The following is a 17,148-nucleotide window of genomic DNA, read 5'->3' as shown; positions in this document are numbered from 1 at the left end:
CTCATAATTTAACTGTATGATTGTCTGAAAACTTGTTCTGATCCCTATTTGTGAGAAATGATTCCTGAGAAATCTGACTAATCTTGTTCCCTGAACTAACCAGGATAACTCCACATGGGCTCCTGCTTGTAGTTATTCTTTATTGGAGCCATAAAGCCACATGTCCTTACAGTAAGGAAAATACAGAGAGTCATTTTAAATCATCTGTCATCAAAAAGGGTCTGAATCATCATAACTGCAGGTACAAACTGATGTACAAAACATCCAGTGACAGGTGGCTGCAAGAACTGCAGACAAAACCAAATATTAATTCATGCCAATATTTCTATGCTGAAAATTTTTAATGATTACCCAGATATTTGTTGACATCTTTTTACTCAGGGGCTCCATTTTTGTTTCCAGGTATTTTTACAATTACCATAAACATTACCAAAGAACATTTTATTTTCTTATTAGTAGCCATGCCTTTCCACTGCCCAGACTTTTTTTTAGGTACTGCAGGCTGCAATGCAGGAATTCATGTTTACTCACCAATTAAACATAGCTGACAAAAAAAACACATGAAATATCTTGGGAATATACCAACTTTAATTGAATACAAGTCAATGTCATTTTTTGCAATAATCTTTCCATTTGGGGGTTTTGAATATGTTGGTCAAGTAAGAACCTACTGATGCAACAATCCTGCAGAACAGGAGTGAAAGAGATCGTATTAGCTCCTAACAGAGACCCTGTCAACATGATAACGATCCTTTGAAATCCTTTTTTCCTGTTTCTGTTAACACGTCTACATGACGTTTTAACTACAATCTTTGTCCACATGGCAACAGCAGACGTGAAGATGGTGTATTTCCCCTGCCACGCCACTAGTTGGTGGTATGCTCTTTGAAACTCAACAACATGGACAAACCCTTCCTCCTTATAAAACGGGAGACAATAGGCACTGCGGCTGCAACCTTCGTTTGTTTTTCCTATTGACAGATTAACAATCCAGTAAAACACTTTCAGTTCCCATGGACATTGCGTTTTGGTACTGCTCCTTATTGGTTTGGTATCATGTTCTGTTAGAGCTAAAATATGAAGTAATTATTAACAGATGCCGTTAACATTTTAACATTTTTACCCACCACCAGCACAATAAGCACATTAGGAGCCCCCAATATAGCACTGTTGAGTTCATTAATAAATCTTGATTGACCATCATAGAGTTTATCAAACCAGGCACATACAGTAAATATTGGTTGCTACTGATCAGAAGCTGCCGGACTGCAATATCACTTTGATTAAAATGAAATCAAGCACAGTTTAATAAGTACAGTTTTATTTTCCTGTCACCAGCGAACTTAGAGGTGGTATGAAATGTCAGGGCGGTGCTGTGCTGATGATTTCACTTCATAGAAAGAACTTTTATACCAACTAGTTGGTTGCAACCAGTCAAAACCTGTCCTCTAGTGAGATGCGTCTGAAGAAAAATACAGAGGTCTTCAGGAGCTAAACAGTTAAATTTACGACATTGGCTTTTTAGTGACTAATGAAAATATTGAACTAAGAAAAAAGTGAGAACTGATAAGCAATGGTTTAAGTACATTGGGACACAATGGTTTGTTGATATTATGTAATAGAAGAAAGAAGGGGTAAAATGGCAACCTGTGGGTAAGAAAACAAAGGGCACAAATTGGTGAACTGACCCGAAGCTTAAAAAAACTCAGCTCTAGAACCAGTCCAGGTTTAACACTAGAACCCTTCTATTAGTCTGATGGGACCCTAGTTCCTGCGGCTGAGAAAACGCTTTAAAAAAATAAGAGAGCTTGGACCGTGGAAAAACGTCCTGCAGTTGAAAAGGGGGGTCCCCTCCTGAAAACAAGACATGTTAAAAATCTTTATAAACTTTATAAGAATGTTAAGTAATTCCTTTACAGAGGTTCTTCCAACAAGAGGGGATGTCTCTAAAGTCCTCGATTAAAATAACAGACAATATGCATATGTATAAACACCTTGCCAGACATGTTTAACTTATGATGCCATTAGTTTATTCATTACGCCTAATTTTGTCCCCCTTTTAGACCATTTTTTTCCTTTATATGTTAAACTGAACCTTTTACACTGAGCTATGGTTAGCAGCCCTAGCAGCAGCTGATCATAGAAACCCTGTGCTGCTTATGAGACACACCTGGGCGCCATGACTGCTACATCTTACCTTATAGTAGACATCGAACTGGATATTTTCCGGCAGCAAGCGTATGTCCCTTCTTGATCGGCTGTAGTTGTCCACCACAGCCGAGATAGCGGTGTTGTACAGGGTTTCTGGGATCCATTCGAGCTCCGCCGCAGCCATGTTGTTTCTCCAAAAAGCCCAGCAGCTACAGCCCTCCCCAACTCTCTCCTACATTCGCTACCTTGCTGCGAACAAACCCCTTTCTCTGTGAGTCCTCATATAACATTCGCTATGTAGGGAGGCCACACGCAGTCGTGATGTCGACAGGTTACTGCTGCAGCCTCTATTTCGCTGTGCCAAATCTATTCATTCCCTTCATCTCCGATGTTTATTCGTCAACCCTTCAGCAGTTCCGTGCCCCCGTCCCGACGCAGGCATTTTCAGCCGCTGACGCAGTGACGTAATAGTGCAGTCGATGAAAACAGTAAGCTCATTCCTAACAGTCAGCCGGCAAGTGAGCCGAGCAGAAGTAATGACTAACGTGGCGGACGTAAAGCATGAACCAGACAAGACACGACACAGCAATCACAGAGGAGATAAATGTACAAAAGATAAAACTAATCTATATCTAGCTGGTTAAAACTCGGCATCCAATACATTCTGCTCAGCAGATTCAAAGATTTTGTTCTGAGTGTCAAAACAACTTTGGGCCATCTGGTCGCTGTAGGTTGTAAACGCTGTAAATTTACTCCGCCTACGTGGTGCGCCCCTCAACTCATCGGCTGGTGAATGGTGCGGACCTTTGTTATTTCACTTGAAGAAATTCAATGAGATTTATGCATATTTCAGATTTAAATAGGAAAAGAAGATATGCAAACAATCGAAAACACCAAAACAAAACGGATTTTAAGAATCTAGGGAAAAGGCTAAGAAACTTGAATTGGCTTTCGAGCATGGTCGCCATTTTGTGTCTGAATACACACCAGTTTCTGTTTCAGGCTTGTAACACGTACGTTGGCACAGTTCCTTCAGTATGAAGCTAGTAATGTGTTTTTAAACAACTGCAGCACATCTACCAGAGAAAAGCAAAATCCATTAGATCTACATTCACAAATGCCACTTTATGTTGGAAAAAAGAACCATTCTAACCAAATGTGACAGGTTAGGGGGAACTGGGGAAGACCATCACAGTTTGGATATAAGGTCTGATATACAAGCTTTTTTGGAGGACTGGTGCTGTGTCATCCACATCGAATGCAATCAAGTCAGCAATAAAGTCAGCAGGGAAACTGGCAGTTGGAGAGACTGAACCAGAATAAGCTGGTCCAGATGGTGTCAGCCTGAGAGTCCTGAAGGCCTGTTCAGAGCAGCACATCTTCAACCTTAACCTGACCCAACAGAAGGTTCAGTGTTGTGGAAGACCTTCTGCCAAAGAAAACTCACCCATTAGTCCTCAATGACTGTAAACCTGTTGCCCTGACATTCCACATCACGAAGGTCCTTGAGAGACTCCTGTTGGCCCACCTGAGTAAGCAAACAATGAACTATTAGGACCTCCTTAAGTTTGCTTATCGCTGTGGAGTTGGAGTTGAAGATGCCATCATACACCTGCTTCAACAAACCCACTGTCATCTGGACAAAGCCAGCAGCACTGTGAGGATCATGTTCTTTGATTTCTCCAGTGCATTTAACACAATCCAACCTGATTTGCTTTGTCAGAAACTCCAGAAGACTCAGGTGGAGGCCTCAACAGTCTCCTGGGTCAAAGACTACCTGACAAACAGACCGCAGTTTGTGAGACTGAAGGGTTGTGTGTCTAACCAGGTGGTCAGCAGCACAGGAGCACCACAGGGGACTGTGCTCTCACCATTCCTTTTCACTCTGTACCCCTCAGAAAGACTCTTGTCACTTGCAGAAATACTCAGATGATTCTGCAGTTGTTGGGTGGATCAGAGATTAACAAGAAGCTGAGTACAGGGAGCTGGTGGACCGCTTTGTGTTATGGTGTAGAAACAATCATCTCATCTTGAACGTGACTAAAACAAAGGAGATGATTGTAGATTTTAAGAGAAACAGGAATAAGTCAAACACTACTTCCATCATGGGAGAAGAAGTGGAGGTGGTGGAGGAGTATAAATACCTTGGTGTTCACCTGGACAACAGACTGGAGTGGAGATGCAACTGTGAAGCCATCTACAAGAAGGGACAGAGCAGACTGTACTTCTTGAGAAAGCTTAGGTCCTCTAGCGTTTGCAGCAAGATGCTGCATATCTTCTATGTCTGTTGTGGAGAGTGTGATCTCTTCTGCCATCATCTTCCGTTGTAGCAGCACCATGGCCAGTGACTTGAAATTATTATTGTTATTTTTAAACCTTAATTTAAACAGGTAGTCTCACTGATACATGTGTCAATTCAAGTCCGTTAGAGTTTATTTATAGAACACTTTTAATGAGCTAGGAAGAACATAAAAAAGCAATACACATAATAAAACAGCGTTAAAACAATAAAGATTGAATACATAGAGAATGAAACAGCGTACAAATATCATAAAATCAAAGATAAAATAATTTAAAAAAAACATGATGGCTAAGGATTTCCAAAGCTAAAAACATAAGCCTAACTATAGGATTGAGAAAACAGATAAGTTTTAAATTTGCTTTTAAAACTGGACACTGTTGAAACTAAGCTGAGGTGTCGAGGAAGGGAATTCCAGAGAACAGGATCATAATTACGAAAGGAGCTAAAAAGCTGGTCTAGAATTGATTGACTGTAACGGCATGTCTGGGATATAATCAATCACCATCTTAGAAATATAAGAAAGGGCCAGGCCATTTAAAGCTTTGAAAATAATTTAAATCAATTCTCTATTTAACTTGTAACCAGTGTTATATGCTCAACCCTTTTGGTTTTAGTTAAAAGCCTAGCTGTGACATTTTGGATCAGTTAAAGTTTATTGAGGGACTGATTTGATGTTCCAGCAAGAAGTGCATTACAGTAGTCTAATCTGCTGGAGATAAAGGCATGAAACTGTTTCTCTAAGTCAGGTTGTGACAGGATAAATCTGATTTTGGAAATAATGCGAAGGTTGTGGAATGCAGACCGTGATATATTATGTATGTATTTCTGAAAATTGAGGTTGAGATCTAAGGTCACACTTTGGCTCTTAATGTGCTCATGTGGTTTAACCAACAAAGAATTCAAAACAGGACAAGTGATGGTTTTCAGATTGTCAGGGCCCACAAGAAGCATCTCATTTTTGCCCTCATTCAATTTTAAAAAGTTCCTGGACAACACATTTTTGGGTTCAGAGAGGCTTTATTAACAAGCTTATTAACAAGGCTCGTGCTATCAGCAGAGACAGAAATATACAGCTGTGTATCATTTATGTATGAATGAAAACAGATACCATGGTGTTTAATAATTGAACCAAAGGGAAACAAAATTGAACAAGAGAGGACCAAGAATGGATCCCCGTGGAACACCTTGATCAGCATTAACCCTATCAGATTCCAAGTTACCAATAGTAACAGAAAACATTCTACCACGAGATCTTATTTCAAGAGAGACCTTTTAGAACACGGATATGTAAAAACTCATACAGAACAACAATACAAGACTTACTAAAATATAATGTCACAATGTTTAAAATACTAAAAATAATAAAGATTTAAGAACAAAAGCAACAAGCAAACCAAGAAGGCTGGCTCTTTTCTTCAATTTATTTTTATTTAACCTTTATTTATATAGGCTGAGTGTTGGCTAAGAGAATCCTAACGGTTTGCCAAAATTTATTTTAATAATTTTAACATTTTGTAGTCTAAGACAAATAATCCCGTTTTGCTTTTTTTTAAATAGCAGCAGCTGTTCTGGGGACTCATCTACAACCTCTGGAGATGATTGTGCAAAGAAGGATTCTTCATAAAAAAAGATCATTACGGGCAACCCTCAGCATCTTCTTCATCAGACTGTCATACAACAACAGTGTCTTCAGTCAGAGGGTTCTTCAGATCTGCTGAAAGACAGATCGCTACAGGAGATCCTTCCTGCCCACAGCCCTCAACATCTACAACTCTTTGATAAAACCTGTATAATATGAGTTACAACAAAATTACATTTTCCTTTGAGATCAACATAGTTGTAGAATTTTGTGTATACACTTATTAACTTTCGTAATTCTAGGCCGCATCCTGATTTGGTCTCGTCTTCTTAGTGCTTGGAGTTGATCAAAATGATCCACTTTCTTTTGAGAATTGACCAAGGGTTCTTAAAGGAGTTAGGATCAGTTTAGTTTCCTGACCATGAGCTGAAAAAATTCAGTGTTCTGATTTCTGAGACTATTGGATGATATTTTTGCTTTGCTACATCTGCTCCAACATGAAAAATACTCTCTAAATTGTGTTTGGGGTGTTGGAAGAAATTGCACTGTAGGACCATTTTGATGTTTATCCTGGCAATGTTATTGGGCAGAACTGAAATAAGCAATCCGACACATTAATTGAGTCAGGATGCTTCAATGTTGGCGCAAAAGTGATTTGTAGGTTTTTCCTTTTCCTCTCTGGACAAATTATTTTCTAAAAGTCCCTAACAATAGCAAAGAAGACGTTATTTTCAGCCATCTTCTGCAGTTCATCCTTAAACGTCCTTCAGAATTTGAGTTTGTCCTTAATATCTTTTTTTCAGAGAAGTGTTTTCTTTGCTGCTGTTTTTGTCACAAGATCATTGTACAAAGGCCGTTGCCTACCTGCTGCCAATCTTGAACAAACGTTGCACTGGTGGCAATGCAAATGTGTCGTGGACTCCTTGGACAACCAGAAGCCTTCTTCAGTGTAACTGGACTTCACATCTTGAGGTTCTTGGCAGACTGAAAAAACTTTTCTTTTAGGTGCAGTAATTTCTTTTTATAGAAGACAGTTTAGCTGCAAAGGAATGGTGGTTGCACATGTTACTTGGAATTAATCACAGCATAATCAAGAAGAGTTCAGCATATCTGTCCCTCTTTTATAGTAATCAGTCCACTGTTTGTGAGTGAATTGAGTTGGACTCTTTAGTTTTACCTGGACTGGTAGAACAATTCTGAAATGTAGTTAGCTTATCATTTTTTTGCCTGTGCACAAATATAGTAAAAATAGGACTTTAATCCAGGGTGAACATTTTGAAACCCTCTTAAAACCAGGATTATATTAAGGCAACATGGAATAGTTTTCATTTATAAAGCCAAAAATGTAAAAAAAAAAAAAAGAAAAGAGTGCCTTGGCCCATTTTTTTTAAAGACAATTTAAATGTTATTGTGAGGTAATTATTCAGTGGTGCTGTGTGTTTTGTAATGCAAACAAACAGTTTAAAAGGGAAAAAAACAAAAACAAAACAACAAACATGCCAAAACCTAACATCTGCATTTGTGATAAATTGCGAGGCATCTGACAACTGTGCATTATAATAAAAAGACATCGGAACTTTTTCAGTATTTAACGACAAATTGTTTGCTAATTAACCCGGAATAGAGATTTTAGCTGTGCTCATGTGACATTTTAATCACTGCCGATGGTTTTAGACACGATTTTACAAGATCTTGCAGTTCAATAAGAAAAAGTTTGGATTGGCCTGCAGAGGGCAACAGTCGCAGCTGCGATGCAACGTGATTTAATCAGAAGAAGGCCATTTCTGACGTCAAGACGGTTTGAGCATGCTTACTACGCCCGAACATAAACAAAGGCAGGACGTTTCTCCGCATTCAAATCTGACCAAGCTCCAATTTTATATGCCAACAAATCCGAAATATTGGGGTGCTTCTTAGAACTGGAACCATGGAAGACGCGTTGCTGATGCGAGTTAGTGTCTTTACCGACCAAGGAGGCAGGAAATACATGGAAGATGTGACCGAGGTCATAGTGGAGCCCGAGCCGGGAGAAGATGAGCCGACGCCGGACGACCAAGAGGCGAGTCATGGAGGAGCTCTTCCCGTCAGCTCTCTGGCTGTGGATTCATATCCGGACCTTAAAGATGAAACCACTGAGATTGTGCAGTTTACAGAACCACCGAGTAAACGAGTTCGAACTGAAGACCTAATTATTTTGGAGGAAACGTTTTCACCGGGAAGTGTGTGCCCAACCGAAGATCAGCCGAGTACCTCCAGTCGCTCCCGCCGTTCCGTGGGGTTCTTTGCGGTCTTTGATGGCCACGGTGGTAGCGAGGCTGCACAGTTTGCACGAGACTGTTTATGGGAATACATAAAGAAGCAACGCGGGTTCTGGTCCGACTGTGACCGGGAGGTCTGCGCGGCTATTCGCAAAGGATTTGTAGCCTGTCACCAGGCTATGTGGAAGAAGCTGCGTAAGTTTACCAGCGCCTCATCAAATTCGAACTAATAACAGACGGTCTTAAATGTATGTGTGTCATATGTCTGTTTGAACATCAGTACCAAAAATCTGACTTTGTAGAACATACACGGACATGTCGACACCGAGCTATACTGAGTCGCTCTACTAGCTTACGCGAACTTTCTACGGCAACACTAATTTTCCACTGCCTTTCAAACGTTTTAATGGCTGAAGGCCACCACGAGTTGGCATTGTGTCATTTTAAAGAAATGACCGATTTGGGTTTAGGTATAAATAAAAAAAACTTTTGTGTTTCTTTTTGCTTTTGAACGTAACAGCTAACTTTGCTGAAGTTGGCATCTGATTCAGTGCTTGACTAAAGGCTCATTCTGTTTTTAATAGATTTGGACTCCATTTGTTCAGCTGTAGGACGATTAACATGTATTTTCTGGATCGGATTTAAACTAGATCAAACCCGATCATGCATTCAACAGGGAGCGTTTTAAAACGGTTTGTAATTTGTGAAATTTGCAATCTGTTAATGGAACTTTAGAAGTTCGGAGCTTATTGTCTTGATATCAAATTTGATCAGCAACATTTAGTGTGGACCAAAGGTGTCCAAATGCAGTCCTTTATGTCAGATACACATCTTGTTTCCCTTGGTCAAACAGCTGGATCTAATGAGTGGATCATTGTTGGCATGCTGTAGAACTTATGCCATGGTAAGGAGCTAATTGAGCCATTTAAATCAGCTGTGGTGGAGCAGAAAGGCATTTAAAAACACGGGAGGATAGCGGCTTTTGAGGACTGGAGTTGGACACCCCTGATGTTTAGCAGTTTTGACCCTTGATCCAGTCTAAGTTGGTCTACATTAAGGTTACAAGGTGTTAGGAAATCATACGTTCAGCTACTGTTATTGAATACAGCAGTGTCGGTATGATGTTATATTTACCTACATTCCTTTATCATCTGTCTGCTTCCATCCCCCTCTTGACATTAGTGTCAGTGTAGGAGCAAAATATTTGAAATTTAAATATATAATAAATGGGAAGATATTAGACAAGTCATTTTGCAATATGGATATTGCACACAGTTATGACAACATAAAGTTTATGTAATATATGCCAACAAATGTATTAATCAAAACTGAGCCTTTTATGTGGTTGGCACTCATGGGATGAATCGGATGCGAACTTCAGCCTCATCGGAGCTGTAGCCGTGTTAGCTGTAGCCAGCGGCTTTGAACAAAGCACATCACCGAGGTTACACACGGAGACAGAGCGGGTTCCGAACCATGAACAGCGTCGGACGTGTTCTACGGTCATACGTGACTTATTTAGTTTGTTTAAAGCTGCGTTGATTATGGACATGCATGTTGAGCTGAGGCTGGTTGTTCAGATGCTACTGTGTGTGGGTGTGTGTGTGTGTGTGTGTGTCAGACTGGACTTGCCGGGGCATGTCAGCGGTTCTTGAGCAGGTCACAGTTTTTACCACGGGGCTTCCACTGCGCATGTCTGTTGAAGTGAGCACTGTTTCTGGACAGATGGGGCCTGATTACTATCGGATAACTAAGCTTAGAAGTGAAAAAACAAACAAAACTACAAAATAACATAGAAGTGATATTATACACACATTTTCTGCATATATAATAATAATAATAATTGTTTTTACAGTGTATTGTTCTTTAGTGTTAGTCCAGTGCTGAACATTGAGCTCCTTAGACACATTACACAATCAAAAAACATATGTATTGTCTTTCATTATTCTTTACAGCTGAGTGGCCAAAAACCCTCACAGGCCTTCCTAGTACATCGGGCACCACTGCCAGTGTCGTTGTCCTCAGAGGAAACCGTATGTATGTGGCCCACGTAGGAGATTCAGCCATAGTTCTGGGTGTCCAGGATGATCCATCAGTCCCATTCATCAGAGCTGTCGAAGTCACACAAGACCATAAACCTGAATTACCCAAAGAGAGGGAGCGTATTGAAAGTCTTGGAGGGAGGTAAACTAACAATATTCTCTATTAAAGCACACATCGATGATGGCCTACTATAAGGAACATTTAGAAGTAGAAGCTCCTGTATTTCTGGAAATTGTGGATTAGTCAAACTGTAATGAAAAATGTCTAAACATGTTTCTGTACCGACAAACCATTAAAGCCCCAGAAGTCGGGCGTTTTCTTAATAAACTGGTCTGTCTTATTTCTTTCACACCTCTGTAATATGAAGTATGGATTAACCAGTATTTACCAAACCTGTGTTGTCAGTTCATTTTCTGAGATTAATCTCAAGATTGGATGTCCTAACATTTTACTTGAGGTAATTTGCAACACTAACACAGATGCACAAGGGGCTTACTTGAAAGCCACGGTTCTAAAATAAAGTAAAGGTTTCCTAACTTATAAATGCAGGGTTGCATATAGCAATCTGTGCAGTTGACATGAGTCGGTGTGTTTCAATGCTCAGTGGATTTAAAAAAAAAGAAGTAAATCAACCCCTCATTCTGGGCAAAAAATGACCGTTTAAGCATCATTCTGAATGCCCAAACCCAAATGTTATAGTTGTGATAACATAGATTATGCAGACATTTGGTGACACCATGCTGTTTTAAAATACGTGCTTTTGGCCTCAGAGTTACGTGGCCAGCTTTTTGCTTCCAGTTCTATGGAGCTTTTTAAGGGTCTCCATAGAGATCCTTAAGATGCTTATGTTAGGAGTTTAGATGTTTCTATTTTCTGTCACCAGAACTTGCTTCACTTGCTCTATGGGTCAGAGGAACATTCAGGTGCAGGTACATTTAGGACAATTTCTCAGCAATGGGGAAAAACCCCACAAATACTTACTGTAATTAAAGGATACAGATTAAGTCATCAATGATAAAAATGCTATTTAACATAGCCAGGGTATGTTGGCATGCTTCCTCAGTCAAATTAGAATTTTTCTACCAGGTTAAGTTAGTGAGGCATCTGCAAAATGCACAAGGTTTAAACTGGCGTGTTTATACAAACTCAGAGCAGTTTAAGGTTTAATGCTTATTTGATTTCAGTGTCAGTAGTTAAGATGTAATAAACCGAATTTTAATTATAGCTCTGCTCCCAGTGAAGGAACAGATGTCTCATACAGGCAGTTTTAACCTGTTTTACTGACTAAAGGAAACAAGCTACATTGTTCCTTTTCTCAGCTTCTTACTTTAAACTCATTTTTTGCAATCTGTGTGGACTTTGCTTCATGCAAATGTAAACTTCTCTCTTCTCTTTATCTCCTTCAGTGTGATCAAGAAGTCAGGAGTGAATCGGGTGGTCTGGAAGAGGCCCAGACTGAGTCACAATGGCCCAGTTCGTCGGAGCACCGTTATTGACCAGATACCTTTCTTGGCTGTCGCTCGAGCTTTAGGTCAGAAAAACAACCATTAAGGCAATTTCAGTAACTAGGCCCTGCTGTTGGTGCTGCCTGAACAGATGAATTCAGAAATGTAATAGACACGGGTGTGAGAGGCATAAGGAACATGTATGAAAATATTCAACACCATCCAGTTTATCTTTTTGAAATTCCCAAGTAAACATGAGGAACCTCCATTACTTTGATAGTGAGTTGCATGTCATTATATTTGTACATAGTCATGCTATCAGCCTATGGGAAGGTTCTATGGCAACAGTAATGTCTAGGTTGAAGCTGATATGGATTACTTTCAGGGTATAACTCCTATCTGGTAATCATAACTGATGGTATTGGTGTATGTTTTATTTGACCTAATTCAACCATTTCCCTGAAACATGAGGATCTTTTGTCATCACCTTGGCAGCTTGGAGGTTTCTCTGAGCTGATTCTAGTTTTTTCACTTCCACCCTACAGGTGATCTGTGGAGTTATGATTTCTACAGCGGAGAGTTTGTGGTTTCTCCTGAGCCAGACACCAGCGTTGTGATTCTTGATGCTCGAAAACATCGCTACATCATCCTGGGTAGTGATGGTCTGTGGAATATGGTGCCACCTCAGGAAGCCATCTCCATGTGTCAGAACAATGACGAGGAAACGGTAAGCCATTTGCGTTGATGGGATTCTGTGTTACTTTAGCTCTACTACTGTTTACAGATTAAAGGTTTAATAAGGAAACACGATCAAAAGACTGACTCATGTGTGATTGATTATCAGTAAGGTCTACCTTATTATGAAGCATTCATCCTTCCAGGAACCATGTGGGGTGTCAAGTGCCAGGCAGCTTGTAAACCATGCACTGCTGCGATGGCGCCAGCGGATGTTGCGTGCTGACAACACTAGCGCCATTGTGATTGCACTTCTGGAACCTGGAGGCTCCCAAGAAACATTTCACAATGAAGAGGTGCTAATTGACCTGGCCAAAGTGTCCCAGTGTTCTACATCTTTATCTCGTGCAGACACTCCCCTCCTTCAGGTAAGGATGCCCCAAAACCAATCCTTTCAGCCATCTATTGTATGATGGTAAATGGACTGAACTTATGTAGAGCCTTTCCAGTCATACCGACCACTCAAAGCACTTTACACTAAAGCCACATTCACCCAATCGCACTCACTAACGCTCACACATTCATACACTGATATGCAGATTGGTAGGCAACTTGACGTTAAGTGCCTTGCCCAGGGGCACATCGACAGATGGCAGGAGGAAGCTGGAATCGAACCCAAAACCTTCTGATTGCAAGACAACTCCTCTTCCTACTGAGCCATAGTCTATGATCTATTTAATCATTCTAGTGCTCATTTTATTGAATGAATCCTTTAATGAGAGACTGTATTTTGAAAAAGATTAAGACATTTCATTCTCACAAATAAGCATTCCATTTTTACCTTTCCTGCAGCAGCCTCTGGATGAAGACTCTACCTCCGCCATGTCTGAGCTCCTGCCTGCTCTGGAGCGACGGGATGGGCTATCGGGAAGCAAAAGTCTCTACCACATGACTGTGTCGGACCCCTTTGCTCTGAGTCCTCTGTGTTCAAACAGCAGCATGGACCTGCCCGGTCAGTCCAGTCTAACTGACAGGACAGTCACCGGGAGGACATCCAACAAAAGAACTCTGAAAGGATCCCTTTCATCGGGCCCTTTGGCAAAGAAAGCCAAACGCAGAACTTCTGACAGGCCACCGCTGGTCCAGCACAACACTGAGAAGAAACAGAAGGAGTCAAATAATGTCTCTCCCATTCTTCAGCAGCATAGCAAGACCACGGTGTGTGTTTGTTGAAAACACACACCAGCTGCTATTTCCTACTGTCACCTTTATCTCCCATGGCTTCCTGTTTGTGATTATTGCATCTTGGAACCACATTGTCACAAAGCAACCTTTGGTAAAGGTTGTTTTAAGACTTCTTTGTTTGCAATCTTTTCCTAAAATGCTGGTGAAGCAGCATCTAGGATGGCGTGACAGTTTGGATCAGAACCTTGGATTGCAACCAAACCATAAACTTAGCCTTCCTATGCTCTTCCAAGCCAGGAGAAGCTACGGTGGCTCCTGATGACATGAGCAATCCTGTCTATCTTCAGTGTCTGGGTTACTGCAGAAAACAGTTGGTGCCACATGTTTGTGCTCCAGACAGATCGTCACTATAAATTACATTGAGGAGACTTTAATTTACAGTGAAATACATCCAATGAAAACATACTAATGAAAACTGTATTTCTGCCCACTTCTAAATCCTGCATATTCCAACTTAAACTGTGGCTTACTCTACCACATGTGTGGTAATGCTTCTAAGAATTCGATATGAATAATGTTGCTGGTGTAAATATGAATTTTATAGCTGAGTATTTTAAGTATGTTTATGCAAAATGAATCTATTTTTATACATTCTTTTATTGTATGGTAGAACAGGACGTGCACCACCACAGCTTCCATGTTAAACTTCCTGTCAGACCCTGTGTTTTAACATGTGTATGTATTTTATTTAATCACTGAAAAGTTGTCTTGAATATAAACAGAAGGTGCTACTACAGTCACAAACCAGTAAGCTAGTTCTCTGTATATTTATATGAATTTTTGACGGTGTGTGGCAATATTTCATTTACTTACACACAGGAATTCCTCTAACATTAATGGGGAGGGGGTTCTTCCCCAATTGCATCATTGGGGAAACCAATTTCCTCATTTATTTGAATTTGTTGTATTTAGTACTAAAGTCTGCAGTAATTTGGTGTTCTTATTCCACCCATTTGTTCCTCTTAGTCTCTAAGACTGTCGCTCTGCATATGCAGATGTTGGCATTTCTGTCTTTTCAACAGATTTTTACAGCTTTTAGGAATTAAGTTTTGCTGTCTGACTTCCATGTTGTAGCTGCGCTACAAGGATGAATGATGTCATCTTCCAAGACACGAGGTTCTGAAGAAAGTTAGACGTGTCTGTTTAACAGTCCACCCTGGAAGCCTAGGTCAGGAACTGCTTGGTTTTACAGTGAGGCAGACACCAGATAGTGTATGCACTCTTCATGGGTTTTTTTGCAGTGTTGAAATGACAAAGAGGAAAATGAATTTCTTTGAGAAAAGAAACAGGATCTAGAAGATGCAACCTGAGTTTAAAGCAAAGGACTCATCAGGACATCGTTTGTGAAGAGCTGTGTGAAGTTCTATGGAAGCCTTTTGCCTTGACCATTTGTGTAGAATTCTTTTAAAACTAATCAACCTCAATGTAATAATGACCCTGATGCATCTCCCAACCTTTGTTTGATGTTACATGATTGTCCCCATTGAGCTAACTAGAATCTGTTGCCTTCAGAACAAAAAGGCACATGTTCTCAGATCTGTCACTTTCCCCAGTCATTCTGCAGACCTGTACATTCTGTGACCTTGCTTTGGGTTTTTGGGTCAAATTTTAATCATTTTATTCTTAAACAATGCTTATAAAACATTGTCAGTTGCCTCACAACCTTTGTTTTAAAAGCTGTACTAACAGCTGTTGTGCATGTGTACAGTATAAATGTGGAGAAAAAAGTTTATTTCAAAATGAACTTATTAAAATAATGTAATAAATTGTCTTAAAAAACCAGTTGTCTCTGCTGAGATTGTATCAGTGTGTTATGTTAGATTCTGTCGTGGTTTACACACAGTTGCATGTTAAATGCAGTTTAATACATTGCTATGCTTTTTTGGTTCTGTTTTCCACCATTCATTGTCCTCGCTGTCTCACACATGAGCCTTTGGCTGAGAGCAGAGATGCTCATGCAGGTGGGGTCAATTTAAATATTACTGATATATATTTATTTTAAAGGACCAAGTAGGAAATATGTTTTGGTCAGTAATACGTTTCAATGAAAACATATGCTGTATGTAGTCAATGCCCTGTGTTTTATTTCAGGAGATGACTACCATTTCTAAAGTGATCATTATTTGCTGTCTAACTTTGGAATCCTCTAGACATTGTTTACACTGTTCTCTCAAACCCCCAAAATTTTCGTTCTTTAATGTCGTCGTCAGTAGGCGTGGCCAAACCATTAGCCACGCCCCCAAACGTGAGATATAAGTCGTACAGATATGAAATGCGGCACAATGCTAGAACTCCTCAAACCAAGAAAAAAAGTCTCATGGGGTTATGCCCTAAAATGCACAGGAAGTCGGCCATTTTGGATTAAAGGCCAATTTTTGCCCGTTTTTCACATTTACTCACCTCGAACTTTAACAAACTCCTCCAAGGGATTTTGACCTATCGGGTTCATATTTGGTCAACATGCAGTTAAGGCATGGGGGATTAAAAGGTATCAAAATCGTGAGTTTTTGGGCATGTTTAGGGGGCGTGGCCGGGACTCGAACTTGGCGTTCGCGCCGAAAGTGAAAAATTGCAATAACTTTCCCAAAAAAATTCAAAATCACACCAAAGTTGGCATGAAGGAGGACATTCGGGTTCCCGACAATCCTATGGGGTCATATGCTGACATCATCAAAGCCACGCCCCCTCAGAACAGGAAGTCACTCTTTCCACTTGGAAAGGTGCCTCTCTGACCCTCTTGACCCAATCAACTTGAAAGTGTGTCAGAAGACAGATAACTACTGGGTCTAACTTCGTTTGAGGCACAATGACTTTTCATAAAAGGGCGTGGCCGTGGCGGCGCGGCAAATTCAGACGTCACGCCATGGCCATATGTTTGCCTCTAAATTCCACATATATCATCTGATCTGCACCAAATTCCATGTGATTGAACCTTGTCCAGTCCTCAACAGAGATCTGATGACATATTCGGTGGGCGTTGCCTAATTCGTCCACAGCGCCCCCTCGAACATTTAAAAAAAATCAGCCCCAACCCATGCTTTGACCGAGAATTCTGAAATTTGGTACACATATGTAACTTCTCAAGGCCTACAAAAAACTCTATTGGAGCATTGGTCCAAACACCACAGGAAGTTGGCCATTTTGGATTGAAGTTGCCATTTTTACCATTTTTTGGCCGATTCTAGCCCGAATATCTGAGCGAACTCCTCCTACAGCTTTTGACTTAGAAATTTGAAAATCACTCAGTATACTCTTAAGGCATTGGGGATCAAAAGTTATCAAAAGCTTTTTGATACATGAAAGCGTGTGGGCGTGGCCACGCATCAAAATATGACTTCTCGCCATAAAACACTACATTGATATAGCTCCTACAAGGAAAGTCACAGACAAATGAAACCTTCTGGGATTGATCTGCCTCTAGGCCTCAACAATATTCACTGATCAGATGCT

The 17,148-nt window shown here is 40.4% G+C and overlaps 2 protein-coding genes across 3 annotated transcripts in view; one reads left to right on the top strand and one right to left on the bottom strand.

Moving 5' to 3' along the window:
• appbp2 (amyloid beta precursor protein (cytoplasmic tail) binding protein 2) overlaps positions 1–2,607 on the bottom strand; it is a 40,027-nt gene extending 37,420 nt beyond the window's left edge. Inside the window, exon 1 of the mRNA XM_047391944.1 lies at positions 2,198–2,607. Within this exon, the coding sequence (XP_047247900.1) occupies positions 2,198–2,335 (138 nt within the window). The 5' untranslated portion in view covers positions 2,336–2,607. The remainder of the gene's footprint in view (positions 1–2,197) is intronic.
• Positions 2,608–7,819: 5,212 nt separating this feature from the next.
• Positions 7,820–15,480, top strand: LOC124883539 (protein phosphatase 1D-like). 2 transcript variants are annotated; one of them, XM_047390672.1, is made up of 6 exons: positions 7,820–8,485; positions 10,246–10,474; positions 11,740–11,864; positions 12,324–12,505; positions 12,660–12,881; positions 13,309–15,480. In XM_047390672.1, exons 1-6 carry the CDS (start codon positions 7,960–7,962, stop codon positions 13,684–13,686), a joined length of 1,662 nt encoding a protein of 553 aa, XP_047246628.1. In that variant the 5' UTR covers positions 7,820–7,959; the 3' UTR covers positions 13,687–15,480. The 2 variants fall into 2 exon arrangements, with proteins under 2 accessions (XP_047246628.1, XP_047246627.1); XM_047390671.1 differs by having other exon boundaries at positions 13,306–15,480.
• The last annotated feature ends 1,668 nt before the right edge of the window (positions 15,481–17,148 follow it).

This window comes from Girardinichthys multiradiatus, chromosome 18 (assembly GCF_021462225.1).
Source record: "Girardinichthys multiradiatus isolate DD_20200921_A chromosome 18, DD_fGirMul_XY1, whole genome shotgun sequence".
NCBI classification, from domain to species: domain Eukaryota; kingdom Metazoa; phylum Chordata; class Actinopteri; order Cyprinodontiformes; family Goodeidae; genus Girardinichthys; species Girardinichthys multiradiatus.
The sequence above is the reverse complement of the archived record's forward strand: the minus strand, read 5'-3'. Positions and strand labels throughout refer to the sequence as shown.